This window comes from Mya arenaria, chromosome 4 (assembly GCF_026914265.1).
Source record: "Mya arenaria isolate MELC-2E11 chromosome 4, ASM2691426v1".
Taxonomy (NCBI): domain Eukaryota; kingdom Metazoa; phylum Mollusca; class Bivalvia; order Myida; family Myidae; genus Mya; species Mya arenaria.
In genome coordinates this window covers 42858887-42879369 of record NC_069125.1, presented here as the reverse complement: position 1 = coordinate 42879369, position 20483 = coordinate 42858887, and the positions used below count along the sequence as shown (strand labels likewise).

At 36.3% G+C, this 20483-nt stretch overlaps 1 protein-coding gene across 11 annotated transcripts in view; it reads right to left on the bottom strand.

Annotated features, from left to right (window-relative positions):
* The window catches only part of LOC128230239 (myb-like protein X), a 71093-nt gene that overhangs the window by 19893 nt on the left and 30717 nt on the right, over positions 1 to 20483 (bottom strand). For 10 of the 11 annotated variants that reach the window (XM_052942337.1, XM_052942343.1, XM_052942346.1 and 7 more), the window contains 7 exons: positions 15192 to 15279; positions 7046 to 7078; positions 6434 to 6655; positions 4409 to 4933; positions 3883 to 3987; positions 2420 to 2503; positions 403 to 477 (listed from right to left, as the gene is read on the bottom strand). In XM_052942337.1, the coding sequence (XP_052798297.1) occupies positions 403 to 477; positions 2420 to 2503; positions 3883 to 3987; positions 4409 to 4933; positions 6434 to 6655; positions 7046 to 7078; positions 15192 to 15279 (1132 nt within the window). The remainder of the gene's footprint in view (positions 1 to 402; positions 478 to 2419; positions 2504 to 3882; positions 3988 to 4408; positions 4934 to 6433; positions 6656 to 7045; positions 7079 to 15191; positions 15280 to 20483) is intronic. The other variant, XM_052942339.1, reaches the window with a different exon arrangement.

Genomic DNA, 20483 nt, shown 5'->3' with positions numbered 1-20483 from the left:
ACCTGAGAGCGATCATTGCAAAATTTTCAAAGAAATTGGACAAACGGTGCCAGAAGATATTTTATAGTTGACTATAGCAATTGTATACACACCCACTTAATAGCTAATTATAAGCTCTTTGAGACCAAAGCTACACTTAGAAATCTTAATTCAGCTAGATTATGAAGACAATTATAAACTGATATGAATGACGCTCAAGTCTGACAGTGAAGATAGAACCCATTACTGGTGTTTTTATGACACAATTTGCTATGAGAGTGTCCCTGGCTTGGCTTGAATCCACAACCTCTTAGGAGGAAAGAGGACACATCTTCCACTGAATTCAACTCTTACACTGGTCATTTATTGATCAGTTTGATAAGAATCATTTCTTATACTTAGGATTAATAAGAGGGCTTATACCTGGGATTGTTTGTCTGTAGACTTCCATCTTTCCAGCACATTACGTTGTGGAGTGCTCTCCCTGGACTCTGTCCGCTGGAAATAAGAACAAAAAATTTTGATGAAGTGTTCTAACTACTGAGTATAACGCAGTTATAGCATAAACAACTTTAGCGTTTGCAGTTGCTCCTCAACCATTCTATGTTATCTTCTTTTTCTTCTTCAAATACACTACAATCAAATTAAGATAAATAATTCGAATTGTACCCTTAGCTAAAGCTCAAGAAATCTATTTACTTATCAACTTCTGTAAGTATTTACATTAATAAGAGATGACTTTAGCAATTTCCAACACTTATAAAATATGATCATTTTGAGGAGTGGAAGCTTAGCAAAAGGTTCTAAATGACATGAAATAAAGTAGCTGATAAGCCTTTCCCCCTTCCTCCTAGAGAAACATAATCTTACCCATTCTAAAGCTAAAAATGATATCAAATATGTGATTTATATGCTGATATTTGCTGGCCACAGATGCCATATATTAAACAACCTCATTTAACAACCACAGCTAATTTTGAGATTTACACAAATGCCAAGCCTCAGTTATATAACAAACATTACAGCAGACACATATCATAAAACTTCTGGAAACTAAATCTCCACCGACTCCCACTATTATGGTTGTACCAAGCCCAAAAATAAGGTAAAACAGCAAGTTTATAGGTCTAGGCGGTTCTAGGAAGGTTCTAGGAAAATATGTCTTATACTAGAGAATAAACACAAAACCAGAAATCATTTTGCAGCAGTAAGTGGCTGGTTAAATTGGCAAAAACAGACAAACAGATTTCAATATTGAGTAAGATTTACATTTTATCACAAATACATTAAGAATAATATTTACGCAAGTAAATTGCTTTATGATCCAACAAAAATAAATGAAATAAAGAAGAAAACAAATTAAAAGGAGTAGACTAATTATATTTTTCTTTGATCATGATTTTTTCTGAATCTTTTTTCATACTTATGTCTGAAATAATGTTTGCTCACAAGAATAATATTTTGTACAACACAGATATATTTTTTAACCAGCTGAGAGTGACCACATACAGTAAAATATTTGAAGATAAAGACACAAATGACATAAAACATTTAATTAGTTTATAATATAAATAATATAATGTTATTATCCACATACAAAAGATAACGCAATAATTCTGAATAATATCCAACTACCCACGTTTTCTATATACATGTAAGCACACTGTATTATTTGTGTCTTTTCGTATTCCATTTCTGTGACATAATGTGTTAAGGGTGCCCATCTTACAGTATTTTAAATAATTAATATGTAATTTTATAAAAATTATAAGAAGACATAAAAATGATTGGTTGCTATGAATCAACAAGACATAAATTATGCTATGCTTAATTGCAATATGTATAGCTAACTGTGAATATTTCAATTTTGAGGTAGTTCCCTGAAGGGAAAGTACTTAAATTAAAATTCCTGACGGCATTTAACTCCTCTACACTCCACTGCAACGATTCCTACAACACCTTACACTCAAGCAGTTTATAGTGTGAAGTGAAATCAGATTCTAGTCACATGACTAACGAATTTCCATGCCATGATTAACATCCCAACAACACTTTAAATTACTATAACTTTATTATGTGATATATTTTCATATTCAGAAAACCCTGAAATCTTCTTTACATTTTTAAAAACTAATTATAAATGTCAAAATATTAACATTGAACACACTCATTTATCTCCCCTTTACCAAACTTAATTTCATTCACTTTTAGTTAATTACTGAGTACAAGAAATATGTTCTTTGAACAAATGCTCTGGTCTTGAAAAATTCTTTACTCCATCCCCCAGATTTGAGGCACAATGTACAAATTTGCATATACAAACACCAACATTCTAAAGAAGCTAGAAACTTTACTTAGCACATAAAAAGGTACTGCAACTCCATTAAGCCTTCCCTTCACCCACCTAAAGCCAGACCAAGACAGTGTCACAAAGTCTTACATTGATTTGGGTCTCGCTTGCGCTCCATCGACCCAACAGAGCCTTTCTACGACCCCGTGCACTTCCTATCTTAGACAGTTCAAACTGACAGAAAATAAACAAATACGTTTATATTCATCATTGTCATCGTCATGGTCATCATCATCATCATCATCATTGTCTTCATCATCATCATCATAATCATCATCATCATCACCATCATCATCATCATTAACTGATGTGCATTCAGATTTCCCATTTCTTAAATAGTTCTTTCAACATTTCGCTAATACATCTTAAAATAATGATAAAATTGTTTAATCTTTGTAAGTTACTTTAATTAACTACAGGACTATAGTAACATAGAATATCGAACTCTGAGAATTTCTATTGGAAATCAGTTAATACTAGGGATGCAAACGAATATTCGAATATTCGATCAAACGTTTGGTATTCGAATGTCAAAATCGGTATTCGAATATTCGGAAAAAGAGTAATGATACTAATTCTCAATAAAGAAAGTTTGTTTGTCTTGTTTTTACAACGACTGGCCCCTAATGCCAGAGGTGTGAATGTGATGACAATACACTAAACACGTGTCATATGTCATTAAGGGACATATCGTCGGGTACTGTAAAAAGTCCCCTTACTTTTACAATAACTGACTAGGAATTGGCTTTAACGTTTAAACACCAATGTTTTGTCCTGGCTGCAAATTAAGCTGGGCAACATAGCTCAAATCGCCGTGATGATATGAATGCCATGTGCTACAGTAATGTTGTTACATATATGTGCTTTAAATTGTATTCCATGTTTCGATACAACGTTCGCGCTTTAAAATGTAAATGTATAGTATAGCGTTTTATGATATATTTCCTCCATTGTTGAACACTGGATGAGTCAAATCCAGATATGTTTTCGTTTTATTTTTTTACTAGTTCCCGAGTTGGTTTGGGTTTTCCATAGTTACATTTAGTCAATTTAAAGATCAATCTCAGAACGAGGCTGCTTGTCCTATGGAAAGACCCTCTGTTGGCACAAAACGCTATTTGACTAGGACTCTGGGACAGCTAATTTCACATTGTTTACACATATAAAGGCAGCGGAATTGAAATTATTTGATTGTGTTGTTTGTCTGTTTATAATGTATTCTTTTTTCTTCCTGAAAATTGCGAATTTCAAAGGCATATTTGGAGAAAATCGGGGTCCGCCACTACGACAAATACGGTCAAATTGCCCCGACTATTACTTAAGCGAATAATAATAGTAGTTTACTACATCTTCCAAAATATTGATTTCGGTAAACGAATATTCGATCGAAAGAATTACCGAATATTCGAATATCAATTTTGCCATTCGTTTGCATCCCTAGTAAATACAGTCAACTTTGTATGAAAAGGCTTATCTAGCTTAAATTGTGATATTGTTTAGAAGTATTAGAACAAGGCAAAAAGAAAAGGCCTGTAACAAATGGCCATAGTTACCTGGACATCTTTGGTTGCAGATTTGCTGGCACGGGCAGACGTGCGGGCAGCCGTCTCAAACTGCTGTAACTTCTTGGACAACTTGTGGGGCTTGGGTGTGTACATCTGAATAAACGAAGGTCACATTTATCATCATGGTTAACTTTCTGTTTGTGTTGAATCTACTGGTTGATCTTTCACATAGTTTGTGTGCACAACTCATTAGATATCAAAGGTTGTCAGAATACTGGAGTGAATTACTGCTGGTAGATCAAGTAAGTAGTTGTTAGTGTTGAGCCCTGTCTAAAAAGTCTGTGTATCAACAATGAAACATGGGCTATGAATAAATGACATTAACAGAATAATCAGGAGGGATCAAAACTTAATTCAGCAAGAATATAAGTCTTTGCAACAAAGAGAACAGATATAAAGTTTTTACAAACAAAAAGGCTTGGTTTTATTATCCTCCCAAGATAATTCATACTTGTTTAGAGCAGGGACATTGTGCAAATTTCCAAAAAAAATAAGTACAAAATATATTCATTACCTCTTTCTTTCCTTTGTTAGCACCAGCTCCATCCTTAGCCTGGTTTTCTTGCTCCTTTATCTCTTGTTCAAACTTCTGGAGTTTACCCTTTAATCCATCAGGTACTGCTACTAGCATAGCTATATCCCGAGGTTTCTTAGCACTTGCATCACTCTCATCTTTCAGGTTCTCAAACTTGCTCAATCTATCCAGAATCTTGTTATTATTCACTTCCTTAACACTAGCAACACTTATGTAAGATTTATCCCCTGCACCTTCAGTAGAACCAATTACTGTTTCAAATTTATTCCATTTTTGTTCACGGTCGCTACTACTGTTCGAATCCTCATTCCACTTTCTCGTTTGCTCAAATTTATCCACTTTTGTGCTTTCTGTAAGTTTTGTGTCACCCTTTGCATTTTTAGAACTATCCTTGACATCTAGTTCCCTTTCATCAATGAAGAGTCTGTTGTCATCTTCAATTTCTTTCTGATCTTCTTCATAGCTTTCTTGGGAATCAGAGTCTGGTCCTGCATCCCTAAACTCCTGAAAATGGTTAGTTGTAGCATGCAAACACTCATGCAAGAACATTCATTACTATCTATTACTGTGAAATCATTAATGTTCGTGGTTTTCGTGGGTTGGGTGATCCACGAATTCAAGATCCCACGAAATATAAACCATTTATTCACTTTTTCAATTGCCTTGTTACGTACATACTCTAGTATATTCTTTACAGAGGTCGCAGTATACAGTGTTAAAACCTGTCTCACTGTATAACTTACGATCATTATTCTGTTAATATATTATAACTGCCTTTAACAAATAATGAACTAAATCAATTAAATGTGTTTTATGCAGCAAATGACAGTTATAAGCACGTGTTTAAACGTGTGCTGTTAATGAAAATCTCCAAGTTTACAAGATGTGCGTGATGAGTGTCCATACTCGATTTTTTTATTCAATGAAATAATTAATCGATTATTAGTATATTGAAGGTTACTAAGCACCGAACGTGACAATATACGCACCTTTTCGGTGTTTTCACAGTTTGCAAAATTCTTAATTGGCATTCAATGGCTTCCCCTATCTGTATTTATAATCAGGGTACATCTTCTTTTATTACCTTTATTCCCAATTAAATCGATAAGTGACATGGGTATATGCACTAATTGGCATGTCGTACCACATTAGCGAGTGTCATAAACCGAGTGACGTAGAAGACGGAAATCACGGGCCAGTGCGTGGATATTATGCAGACGATCTAGGACGATCGCATCTTCGATTTTTTTTTTTTCAAAAATGAAAATCCACGAATTCAAGTACCCACGAAATTGTTTTTTTTCGGCAAACCACGAAATTTCATGCCCACGAACATTAATGATTTCACAGTAGATCTATTTATTATTTATCAAACTAAGGTGAAACACATTTAACATTTGAACATGCCTTAGCCAACTATTAAAAAAGTACTTTAAATCCACTTTCCTTTCTTACACATGCTGTAAGGTGTTCATAATTGAGCCACAAATGGCTGTTGAACATAAAAAATGAAAACACAAAACACAGGCAATCCACACATCTTACCTACAGTCCATCCAGATACCCACTGACCAGGGATTCTCAGATATCATCCAACCATGTAACAAGCATCTTTATCTAATTACCCTGTCCTGATCTTTGACCTAGGATAACTAGCAGATACTTAGACCACAGATTGTACCCCAGCCAAAATTTTGATATTCATAATCATGATTTCAGTTCTGTGATGTACATCATGCCTTTAACTGCCGCTCCTTTAAGCAAAAACTTTTAGACAAAAACATGATATTTCATAAAAAAAATTAAATGCTTTTTTAATTACTCTAAGCAATTTTATTCCAATATCCTGCTATTATAAGCTCAGCCTGGCTTGCTTCATCATTCAAGCTTCACATACCTTCTCTGTCCAAATCTTAGCCAACTATAACCTAAAGTATTACCAATCTTCCTCACAAGGCTGATAGTAAGTCCAAACCTACACATAAAAAAATTGACTATTCCTACCTGTCGTCTTCTTTCTTCCTCCTCAAGTCGCTGTCGTTCACGTTCCCGCTCGGCCTCTTGTCTTCGTCTTGCCTCCTCTGCCTCCTTTCTGCGTTCAGCCTCTTGTCTCTGACGCTCCTCCTCTTCTTCCTCGCGTTGCTGTTGACGACGGGCCTCCTCTTCGTCTTCCTGTTGTTGCCGACGGCGACGTTCTGCTGCGCTATCTACTTCTGATGTGTCTGGCTGTAATGCCATGTAATTATTTTATTTTATTTCATTTTAATCTTGTAAGATTTAGACTAAGCTGAAAATGTTCAATTAAGTTCGAGACTTGTAGAAGACTACCGTATACTTGTCAATGTTATTCCTTTTTTAATTAGAAAGCTATGAATTCTTTAAAACAAAATGCTTTCTTTACACTTTAAAATATGAAAAAGTTTGATGGAGTGACTATTTTTATTTTGAAAATTCAATGAATATTTAAGCCAAAGTCATGAGCCTGGCAAAAGTATTGCTTGATGGTACTAAAAACTGACAAAAACTTGACACTTTCTCTTTAAAAAAAAGTATATATTTATTATCAATGAGTGTTTACTTATTAAATAAATACATGTAAAACAGAAGCTAACATACCACACTTGATGTGTCGTTTACTGTAGGTGTATCCTGAAACACAGAAAATAGAAGACGAAATCAAACATTTGTTACAAAACGAGGCTCTTCTTTCCACTAACTAGATATGAAGGCAGTGAGATAATGTTAATGGAAACCTTAATGATTCCACTCCATTTCATATTAATTATGGGAACTAATAACTGTTATTAATTCTCACTAAAAATCATACACTCTACGCATTTAAATGCTATTTCAGTCCAAACAGATTCTGGAGAAAAGAAAAAAGTGAAAAAAATCATATTTAATTAACGAAATGCTAGGAGGCATTCTGGAAGGACTTTCTTTACGCTACTAAAAGTAGGTGTAGGAGTGAATATTAAATGAACATTTAAGATCAAAAGAAAGTTAACTCAGTTATTACTCCAGTAGTTGAAATTAGCACAAGCCCGCAAGCCCTGCACTTGTGAAAAAATCCAGGCTTAATTTTGCTAAAATTTTGACTTTCATATAGCAGGGCTTGGTGAATTGTTATATGCCAAGCATCGGGGTCAGAATTCGGGCTTGCTTATCCAAAAGTCTAATTTCAATGACTGTTTCATATATGTGTACATGGGTTTTTCTAGCATAACCGACATGCATTTCTGTGTTATTACCAGGCCTGGAAATTTCTGTCTTACCCTGTTCAATTCAACAATTCAAGTGCATCTACGCGCCATTTCAGAATAATATTTTAATGGAAAATGATACTAAATTCAAAATAAAAGAACAGTCAGAATAACGTACATCAACAGAAATCTTAATACAAAATTAAATGAAAACGAAGACGTCATTCGGCAACTATTTGACATTTACTTCAAATTACTGCAGGTCATGACGTTGGCCTGAATAAACAATATTGCGCGCACAATTTGGTTGACTATCTAAAAACCAACAACTACCTGTCAAAATCGCTCTTAGATCTAAATTTTCTGTACGGAAGAAAAAGTATTGTTCACATGTATGCAGGGTGGATAAAAAAATCTGACCCTCAGGCACACTACATGGCCAGTAACTTGGCCACTTATGACCAGCTCCCACACGGGCCTTCAGGTCTGTTTTTCCATCTGCCCCACATTATTAGTTACAGGGTTAGTAGATGACCCGATATGGGATATACGGGGCAAAGGAAACCATATATGGTTTCCTGCGCCCCCTTTATTCCATATCGGGTCACCTACTAACCCCGTAACATATATATCACGTCGACATGTTTACATGTATTAATGATTCATATATTCATCCGAATCAAAAAATAGACGCCATTTTGGTACGATATAAATTTGGTGACCCGATATGGAAAAATATGGGGTCACCACGTGACCAGTCCTGGACCAATGGCGTAGCGTCATTTAAGTTTGAGGCGTGATATACAAATGAATAATACTTATATTTTTAAAGAAATTTGCTTATATGACTATTTCTACTCATTATCTATCGCTAAACATGCTTTAATCATATTAAATAGCTAATAGATAAAAGCAGCACATGTGAGCACTTTGATTTATTATACATCCTACAAATAATTTTCGAATCATTATACATTCATTAGTCTATACATACTGTATTCAAATCTAACCAACTATCTTTTTAACAATCTTTTAAGCAATGAATCACTCATGTAAGGTGTACAGTGTGTAATATTTCGCAAAAAAAGTGGAAATTAAAAGTGTAAATGATACCTTAATTCATATCCTTGCTAAAGTAATGAAAAATACCCAAAAATGCTTAAAATTTAATGCGAAAGTGCACTTTATTGATATTAGCATTCCCCATATATCACTCCTACCTCTGTTGAAGTATATTTCTACAGGAACCCAGACAGGAAAAGTACAAGGTTACAGGTCTTTGAGCAGAGGAAATCTCAGTAAACAACAAATGATGGCATTTTTAGGATAGGAATGCCAATTAACACTGATGCCTATTATATACCTCCTCAGCAACATGTGACTCTGATTTGCTTCAAGAGCATCAGCAATCAACATCAGCAAACATCTTATCTATGGAAACCATAATGTCTGGCCATATTTCCATCAAGGACGATCTGCATCAGGTGAAAATAGTCCTTTCTAGGTATATTTTACTGATTATTAGAACACCAGTGCTCCAGGGCTGATGACAGTATAACACTAAGCATTACAGTCAATGAACAGTTTCACATTTCCATGGCCTATAGTCCAGCAGCGAAATGGGATTTTTTCGCTGAACCTTGCATCAGAGTATACAGAAAATGTTTTAAGCTTTTTTGGTAGTATAGAACCTTTAGTTAAGGAATCTGTTTGATAGCCTCACGTCATCCTTGGGGAAATCGAGATATTCAAGATGGCCACCAAGATGGCCGCCAATTTTTACCAAAATCAACAATTGTCTTTTATTTTTGTGTCAATGCTTTGGTTCTAGTGCAAATGTATACTTTATTATTTCTGAGTATAAAACGATGAATTCTAAGATATTTCACACCATATAATTACTATATATGCAGAGCGAAACTGTGTGAGTTACAATGAGTTACAACTGACTGGCACTAAGCCCGCAATTTGTCATGTTGTTTGAGCTTTCAAAATGAGATCACTCTTCCAGAAAATTTAATATTGGTCAATATACAGAATATAGAACTTCTGTTCTAGTGCAGCTTAAGAGTGCATTAGATTCACCATGCTAGACCATGCATTAGTCTGAGTGCTCACAAATATAATGATTCATGTGGTATGCATGTTCATAATTAACAACATATTTCAGTGTTATAACATCCATAGTAATTTTACATAAGGTTACACTGAAACAATGGTATACATCATTCTGTAACTTGTGCATATAATTAACAGTGACTTAATGACATATACAGCCATTCACATTAGAATTACTGCTGACCTAGAACATAAGACCAGATAACTAACATAATTATTATGCTTTATAACTTCTTTTTACAATATTTTTAAAAATACAGTTTCAGGTAAAAACTCTAACATATTCCTTGGTCAAACTTTAAATGAAATCTGCTTTGCACTTAAGATATGGGGAGAAATCAGCAGTGATTCTAAAACATTATTCATAGTTCTGTGCAACAGTAGTCTTTTAATATTGACAAACAGTTGCCAAGGTGCGTCAGTATCCATGGTTACCTCCTCCCAGTTTCTATGCCGACGGGCTCTGTAACTACTGTAGCTAGAGGTGTCCTGTCGACAGTTTGTAAACGATGTCACATTAGTTTGTTATATTTTATAATCTTATAAAACTTCATGAGATTCATGGAAAACCAGGTCATCTTAATGGTTACATCAAGGCAATTCATTTTGGAGTAAAAAAGTGAATGTATTTCATCACCCAATGCAAAAAAGAACCATGTTTTTAACTATTGGTATTAGTTATGATTTTAATTCCATTTTCCTAACGTACAAATTAAGCAGAATAATAAATAATAGATTTTAAAGAAGATACTTTTTAGTATGCCACATGTAAATTATGATCTATATTGTTAAACCAGTTGCCTTAAAAAAAAACAAATTCGTGCAAGGTTATATTCTTACAGACGAGAGGACGAGATGAGAGGACGAGAGGATTACTTACTCACGTAAACACTTTCCCCCACTACTAAGCCATGCATTTCGGAAACAGAGTCATACCACTGTAATTAGTCACTGCACTGCACGCCATAGGTATTCAAATAAAAGCTGTTTATGATCAGTCTATGTCATAAGAAAAACACATGAGAATGCACCCAAGATAAGTAGTTCAAGGAGACAATTGTTTGTAAGGTTGACAAAATTTGTGGCAAGACGGAATATTGTCTAAAGCAAAGTTGGTATTAAAGCACTATAAAATATTATTACTTAATAGTTTAAACATATTTATTTAACAACAATTGTGAAACACGTTATTACAACATTATATTAATCACTCTCGTTGGCACGATTTTACAGGAGATTGTGGTCTTGTGTTATAGGGGAAACTGCAGATCCCAGGGGAAACCGCAGATCCTGGAGAAAACCCACCTGTCCGGCTTGGTGACCACAATACCAAAATCATATTATGACTAAATCATCCATTTTCAACTCTGTACAGCTGATATCTTACTTCCTAAATGTTTGCGGAAAAAAATATTCTTGAAATTGTTCATCAAATTAATCATTGCAGTAATGCATGATGCCGACATCTGTTTATAAACTATATACCTTGGTAACTTGGATGTGCAACAAAAAGTGAAATTCAGCAAAATATATAGGCCATCATATTCAGGTACTGATCACATGCTATGCTTAACTCCCACTATCTTCCTTGAAGTCTTAATTGGTTTACAGTACACAGGTAAACACTTAAGATTAAAAAAAAAAACTTCATCACACTTAAAATGAACACCGAAAGAGGATGCCAACTCCAGTATCGGTCAATAAAGGGGCATAACTCCACAATCATTAAAGCAAGAGTTATGGCATTGCCATGACATATGCAGGACTTTTACGGTTAAATCTATACCAAGTTGCATATGAATGTGTTAAAAGTTTTTGGCCAAAGTTCAAGTTTTTGCATGATGTCGAACAAGATGACACTGCAGCAGTTTCATATGAATATCTTGAAGGGTTTTAAGCCAGCGCTTAAGTTTTCGCATGATGCTGAAGGTGATGTTGCAGCTAACTGCATCAAGGCTATGACAATACCTCAGTTTTGTTTTTAAAAAAACAGACAAGCTGACTAGGTTTTTTTTTCATTCCTGAACTCCAAGATGTTCATTGATCCTACATTTTTGTGCTTCTAATACAAACAGTGTTGTTTGTAAAAGAAATAAGTTTTTCTCTTTTCTAGAAATATCTGCAAAACTAATCAATTTTCAACTTGTATGAGTTTTTTACCAGTTCAGCTTATTGGAATTGCCTCGTTACTTAGATAATTATCGAATGTCAGATTGCCAAAAAAACATGAAAAGCGTTTTTGTAACTTTTTAAGCGGAGTTAGATTTCTTTTCCAAATGTATGTCGCCTGCCTTCTAACATTATATAATAACCACTAAATTTACATCAACATACCAAAAACAAGAGCTGTCACAGTATGTGACGAATGCCCCCAAATGTGACATTGACCTATGAACAAGGTCAGTACATGAAAAGTTGATCTTGCCTTTACGTGTCAAATACATATGGCAAGTTATTTAAAATTGCCTCTGAACATAAAAAAAACACCCATATTTGACAACCTACACAGTAACACTCTTATGTCCTTATATTCAGCATTCCATTGTGAATAAACACTATATGTATCTTTCACCTTAGAGGTAGGGACATGGGTCTTGCACGCGACACCTTGTCTTGGTATGTCGCACATGTAGCAAGTTATTTTAAAATCTGTCCATACAAGAAAAAGTTACAGCCCGGACACGACAACCTATACTCTATGTCCTTGTATGCAGCACTCCATTGTGAATAAACACTAAGTGTGACCTTGACCTTAGAGGTAGGGAAACGGGTCTTGCACGCTACACGTCATCTTGGTATGTGGAACACATGTGGCAAGTTATTTTAAAATCTGTCCATACAAGGGAAAGTTACAGCCCGGACACGACAACCTATACTCTATGTCCTTATAAGCAGCAATCCATTGTGAATAAACACTAAGTGTGACCTTGACCATAGAGGTATGGACATGGGTCTTGCACGCGACACGTCGTCTTGGTATGTGGAACACATGTGGCAAGTTATTTTAAAATCTGTCCATACAAGGGAAAGTTACAGCCCGGACACGACAACCTATACTCTATGTCCTTATAAGCAGCAATCCATTGTGAATAAACACCTAAGTGTGACCTTGACCTTAAAGGTAGTTACATAGGTCTTGCACGCGACACGTCATCTTGGTATGTGGAACACATGTGGCAAGTTATTTTAAAATCTGACCATACAAGGGAAAATTACAGCCCGGACACGACAACCTATACTCTAGGTCATTGTATGCAGCACTCCATTGTGAATAAACACCTAAGTGTGACCTTGACCTTAAAGGTAGTTACATAGGTCTTGTACACGACACGTCGTCTTGGTATGTGGAACACATGTGGCAAGTTATTTTAAAATCTGACCATACAAGGGAAAGTTACAGCCTGGACACGACAACCTATACTCTATGTCCTTTTATGCAGCAATCCATTATGAATAAACACCTCAGTGTGACCTTGACGTTAGAGGTAGGGACATGGGTCTTGCATGCGACACGTTGTCTTGGTATGTTGAACACATGTGGCTAGTTATTTTAAAATCTGACCATACAAGGGAAAGTTACAGCCCGGACACGACAACCTATACTCTTATGTCCTTATATACAGCAATCCATTGTGAATAAACACCTAAGTGTGACCTTGACCTTAGAGGTAGGGACATGGGTCTTGCACGCGACACGTCGTCTTGGTATGTGGAACACATGTGGCAAGTTATTTTAAAATCTGTCCATACAAGGGAAAGTTACAGCCCGGACACGAGTTAATGAGCCGGACACACGGATGGACGGAAGGACGGACGTTCCCACATATCGACCTTTGTTAGGTCGGACGGACGGACGGTGCGATTTTAATATGCCCACCTTCGGGGGCATAAAAATAGCGAAGTTAACAGAAATCTCATTTAGATAATTATGTATAATAATAAATCTTCCGCGAACTAACAATGACTCAAGTGCCTGGTATGCTATATTGTGAGCCTTATTATAAGCAACAGTGTGTTGCCATGCTATCTAACATTCTACCCACAATTCATTGTGACTAAAGCATCACTCCCATGTTTATGTTTTACAAGAAATGTAAACTCTTTTGCCTAGAATTATGGTCATCATGATAAATCTAGGCAAAATATGCAAGTTTTTAAAAGATTTTTCCAAGGAATTTCAATATTTATGAGACATTCGAAATACTGGTAGGCTACATTCCTAATATTAATGGTCAACATTTTCTGGAGATCTTAATGCATCATTATACTATTCAGACAGTATTTTTCAAACTCCAGCCTAATCAATGACCAAATATCTCACATAAGATGATGAATGTTAATCAAACTATAAGGCTGATAATACTTGGCTAAATAATTGGGGTTTTATTCTAAAGCACAGGTAGAGTGTTGAATTCCCGAGTTCTAAGAAACAAAAGTATGAGAACACTTCTCCAAATGTGTAAACAGTTCTTGTACTGTTAAACCTTTTGTCTTTTATGTTATTGTGTTTGTTTTGCGGTTATTACTGCAAGAATGAATATATTTAGCCTAAAAGATAATGTAAAAGCATTGTAAATTATTTTGGCAGGCCGACATGGAAGCTCTGGGATTCTGAGATATCGAGCAACATGGTAGAGAGGATTATACCAACACAGTGCCAAGTGCTGATATTGCTGACATGGGCACAAAATGCAGGTGTTAGTGTGCCAAGTTGATTACTCATTCATTTGGATAAATGGCTTCAATTCTCTTTACATGTGATCAGTTCCCAAGGGATCAACCTTTATCCATGTATAACCATCATTATAATCATTATTATGAACAGCAAATTAAAACCCTTGCAGATTACCATGTCAAATCCTACATATTTATAATCTAAGTATGATCTCCATTTCCATTATAATAATCAGCTTCCAGGTGTTGATTTAAGAGGGTTTTATTGTTTTATTTTCATGGGCGTAATATTATACTCATTTAACGCAATTGTCCTTGTATATTTTTTATACAAATAACTGTACCGGAATGTTCCTTTCAATGAAAAAGACTTTTAGTGTAATCACAGGTATGAATTAATACAGTGCATTAAGTGCAGTTTTTTAACTTTTGCTACTGATTACCATAATATTTTTGCAAAATTTCCCCTAATTTTTTTTATCATACAGCTAGTTCTGAAAGATTCATCAATAAATTCAAAGATAACGAATGTAGTTCATTTTTCGTTTAACACTTATTTTACCTCAAAACAAGAGTTATCTTGGACATGTACAATCGATGGTGCGTTTTCGAGAATGATTGAGACCAGCGCTGATAACGAGACCATACTCCATTCAAATAGGAAAATAACTCATCATTGCTGAACTAATTTCTCATTAAATTGATCTTGAAATTAATTAACCCTCAAAAGCCTAAAACTTTGAAAAGAAAGGAAAATCTGTGTCTACCTCTGTAATATCGTCGTCTGTTCCCCGACGCCTGTTTCTACGGTAGCTGAAGTCGTCCGTGGACGCTGAATCAGTGTCACCAGAAGTTCTATAGAAAAAGAAGAAAAAATGCATGTAATGAATATATAGAAACATACCAAAACAAATCAAAGCAAAATATAATTGTTAATGAGTATAAAGGTTTAATGAGTGCAAGAAAATGTTTTGGGAAAGAAAAGGCACTTCAAGATGATGCATTCTCTCAGTGAGGCTAGGTTTTAAGTTCTTACTAGGAAGGTTCAAACCACAGCATAAGGGATCACACAATTCATGAAGTCAATGGTACCTTATGTTATGTTACACATTTAATATGAAGATTAAAGACAAAACCATGCCTTCAGAACAGAAAATATGATTATAATGGTATTATGAAGTAGACACGTTTAACTTGAAACAAAAAAGACCAAGATAAAAGTCTCTTAAGGGAATGTTTCTGAGTGTAAATCCACAAAGTTGTTGATAAAAAGATGATACAATGATCTGCTATCTTCATTTATTTCTAAATTACAGTAAAAAACAAAACCTTGTCGTGTCGGTTTAAAAATCTACAGTAAAATCTTTAAACTTCAAACGGACAAAAGTCCATGATTTCAATACCGGTATGCACTCAGAGCAATTCGCACATGGAATATTACAAAGAACACATTTATCTGCTCTTTTTCTAATCCTGGCACCACCAAGGCCAGCCACTCATAAAACATTCATTTGGAGGTTTTTTTGATTTCTCAATTTTAAGGTTTTGTTTTTACATTTCTGATAGCCTACAGGAGTTCTTTCAATGGGTATTACTAATGGTAGAAGCACTACAGAATTCACTCAATGCGTATAACTAATGGTAGAAGCACTACAAGAGTTCACTCAATGGGTATAACTAATGGTAGAAGCACTACAAGAGTTCACTCAATGGGTATAACTAATGGTAGAAGCCCTACAAGAGTTCACTCAATGGGTATAACTAATGGTAGAAGCACTACAAGAGTTCACTCAATGGGTATAACTAATGGTAGAAGCCCTACAAGAGTTCACTCAATGGGTATAACTAGTGGTAGAAGCCCTACAAGAGTTCACTCAATGGGTATAACTAGTGGTAGAAGCCCTACAAGAGTTCACTCAATGGGTATAACTAGTGGTAGAAGCCCTACAAGAGTTCACTCAATGGGTATAACTAGTGGTAGAAGCCCTACAAGAGTTCACTCAATGGGTATAACTAGTGGTAGAAGCCCTACAAGAGTTCACTCAATGGGTATAACTAGTGGTAGAAGCCCTACAAGAGTTCACTCAATGGGTATAACTAATGGTAGAAGCCCTACAAGAGTTCACTCAATGGATATAACTAATGGTAGAAGCCCTACAAGAGTTCACTCAATGGATATAACTAATGGTAGAAGCCCTACAAGAGTTCACTCAATGGGTATAACTAGTGGTAGAAGCCCTACAAGAGTTCACTCAATGGATATAACTAGTGGTAGAAGCCCTACAAGAGTTCACTCAATGGGTATAACTAGTGGTAGAAGCCCTACAAGAGTTCACTCAATGGGTATAACTAGTGGTAGAAGCCCTACAAGAGTTCACTCAATGGGTATAACTAGTGGTAGAAGCCCTACAAGAGTTCACTCAATGGATATAACTAGTGGTAGAAGCCCTACAAGAGATCACTCAATGGGTATAACTAATGGTAGAAGCCCTACAAGAGATCACTCAATGGGTATAACTAATGGTAGAAGCCCTACAAGAGTTCACTCAATGGGTATAACTAATGGTAGAAGCCCTACAAGAGTTCACTCAATGGGTATAACTAGTGGTAGAAGCCCTACAAGAGTTCACTCAATGGATATAACTAGTGGTAGAAGCCCTACAAGAGATCACTCAATGGGTATAACTAGTGGTAGAAGCCCTACAAGAGTTCACTCAATGGGTATAACTAATGGTAGAAGCCCTACAAGAGTTCACTCAATGGGTATAACTAATGGTAGAAGCCCTACAAGAGTTCACTCAATGGGTATAACTAATGGTAGAAGCCCTACAAGAGATCACTCAATGGGTATAACTAATGGTAGAAGCCCTACAAGAGTTCACTCAGTGGGTATAACTAGTGGTAGAAGCCCTACAAGAGTTCACTCAATGGGTATAACTAATGGTAGAAGCACTACAAGAGTTCACTCAGTGGGTATAACTAATGGTAGAAGCACTACAAGAGTTCACTCAGTGGGTATAACTAGTGGTAGAAGCCCTACAAGAGTTCACTCAGTGGGTATAACTAGTGGTAGAAGCCCTACAAGAGATCACTCAATGGGTATAACTAGTGGTAGAAGCCCTACAAGAGTTCACTCAATGGGTATAACTAGTGGTAGAAGCCCTACAAGAGTTCACTCAATGGGTATAACTAGTGGTAGAAGCCCTACAAGAGTTCACTCAATGGGTATAACTAATGGTAGAAGCCCTACAAGAGTTCACTCAATGGGTATAACTAATGGTAGAAGCCCTACAAGAGTTCACTCAATGGGTATAACTTATGGTAGAAGCCCTACAAGAGTTCACTCAATGGGTATAACTAGTGGTAGAAGCCCTACAAGAGATCACTCAATGGGTATAACTAGTGGTAGAAGCCCTACAAGAGTTCACTCAATGGGTATAACTAGTGGTAGAAGCCCTACAAGAGTTCACTCAATGGGTATAACTAATGGTAGAAGCACTACAAGAGTTCACTCAATGGGTATAACTAATGGTAGAAGCCCTACAAGAGTTCACTCAATGGGTATAACTAATGGTAGAAGCCCTACAAGAGTTCACTCAATGGGTATAACTAATGGTAGAAGCCCTACAAGAGTTCACTCAGTGGTAGAAGCACTACAAGAGTTCACTCAATGGGTATAACTAATGGTAGAAGCCCTACAAGAGTTCACTCAATGGGTATAACTTGTGGTAGAAGCCCTACAAGAGTTCACTCAATGGGTATAACTAGTGGTAGAAGCCCTACAAGAGTTCACTCAATGGGTATAACTAGTGGTAGAAGCCCTACAAGAGTTCACTCAATGGGTATAACTAATGGTAGAAGCCCTACAAGAGTTCACTCAATGGGTATAACTAATGGTATAACTAGTGGTAGAAGCCCTACAAGAGTTCACTCAATGGGTATAACTAGTGGTAGAAGCCCTACAAGAGTTCACTCAATGGATATAACTAGTGGTAGAAGCCCTACAAGAGTTCACTCAATGGGTATAACTAATGGTAGAAGCCCTACAAGAGTTCACTCAATGGGTATAACTAATTGTAGAAGCCCTACAAGAGTTCACTCAATGGGTATAACTAATGGTAGAAGCCCTACAAGAGTTCACTCAATGGGTATAACTAATGGTAGAAGCCCTACAAGAGTTCACTCAATGGATATAACTAGTGGTAGAAGCCCTACAAGAGTTCACTTAATGGATATAACTTATTGTTGAAGCCCTACAAGAGTTCACTCAATGGGTATAACTAGTGGTAGAAGCCCTACAAGAGTTCACTCAATGGGTATAACTAGTGGTAGAAGCCCTACAAGAGTTCACTCAATGGGTATAACTAATGGTAGAAGCCCTACAAGAGTTCACTCAATGGGTATAACTAATGGTAGAAGCCCTACAAGAGTTCACTCAGTGGTAGAAGCACTACAAGAGTTCACTCAATGGGTATAACTAATGGTAGAAGCACTACAAGAGTTAACTCAATGGGTATAACTAATGGTAGAAGCCCTACAAGAGTTCACTCAATGGGTATAACTAATGGTAGAAGCCATACAAGAGTTCACTCAGTGGTAGAAGCACTACAAGAGTTCACTCAATGGGTATAACTAATGGTAGAAGCCCTACAAGAGTTCACTCAATGGGTATAACTTGTGGTAGAAGCCCTACAAGAGTTCACTCAATGGGTATAACTAATGGTAGAAGCCCTACAAGAGTTCACTCAATGGGTATAACTAATGGTAGAAGCCCTACAAGAGTTCACTCAATGGGTATAACTAATGGTAGAAGCCATACAAGAGTTCACTCAATGGGTATAACTAATGGTAGAAGCCATACAAGAGTTCACTCAGTGGTAGAAGCACTACAAGAGTTCACTCAATGGGTATAACTAATGGTAGAAGCCCTACAAGAGTTCACTCAATGGGTATAACTTGTGGTAGAAGCCCTACAAGAGTTCACTCAATGGGTATAACTAGTGGTAGAAGCCCTACAAGAGTTCACTCAATGGGTATAACTAGTGGTAGAAGCCCTACAAGAGATCACTCAATGGGTATAACTAATGGTAGAAGCCCTACAAGAGTTCACTTAATGGGTATAACTAGTGGTATAACTAGTGGTAGAAGCCCTACAAGAGTTCACTCAATGGGTATAACTAGTGGTAGAAGCCCTACAAGAGTTCACTCAATGGGTATAACTAGTGGTAGAAGCCCTACAAGAGTTCACTCAATGGGTATAACTAATGGTAGAAGCCCTACAAGAGTTCACTCAATGGGTATAACTAATTGTAGAAGCCCTACAAGAGTTCACTCAATGGGAATAACTAATGGTAGAAGCCCTACAAGAGTTCACTCAATGGGTATAACTAATGGTAGAAGCCCTACAAGAGTTCACTCAATGGATATAACTAGTGGTAGAAGCCCTACAAGAGTTCACTCAATGGATATAACTTATTGTTGAAGCCCTACAAGAGTTCACTCAATGGGTATAACTTGTGGTAGAAGCCCTACAAGAGTTCACTCAATGGGTATAACTTGTGGTAGAAGCCCTACAAGAGTTCACTCAATGGGTATAACTAATGGTAGAAGCCCTACAAGAGTTCACTCAATGGGTATAACTAGTGGTAGAAGCCCTACAAGAATTCACTCAATGGATATAACTAGTGGTAGAAGCCCTACAAGAGTTCACTTAATGGATATAACTAATTGTTGAAGCCCTACAAGAGTTCACTCAATGGGTATAACTTATGGTAGAAGCCCTACAAGAGTTCACTCAATGGGTATAACAAATGGTAGAAGCCCTACAAGAGTTCACTCAATGGGTATAACTAGTGGTAGAAGCCCTACAAGAGATCACTCAATGGGTATTACTAATGGTAGAAGCCCTACAAGAGATCACTCAATGGGTATAACTAATGGTAGAAGCCCTACAAGAGTTCACTCAATGGGTATAACTAGTGGTAGAAGCCCTACAAGAGATCACTCAATGGGTATAACTAATGGTAGAAGCCCTACAAGAGTTCACTCAATGGGTATAA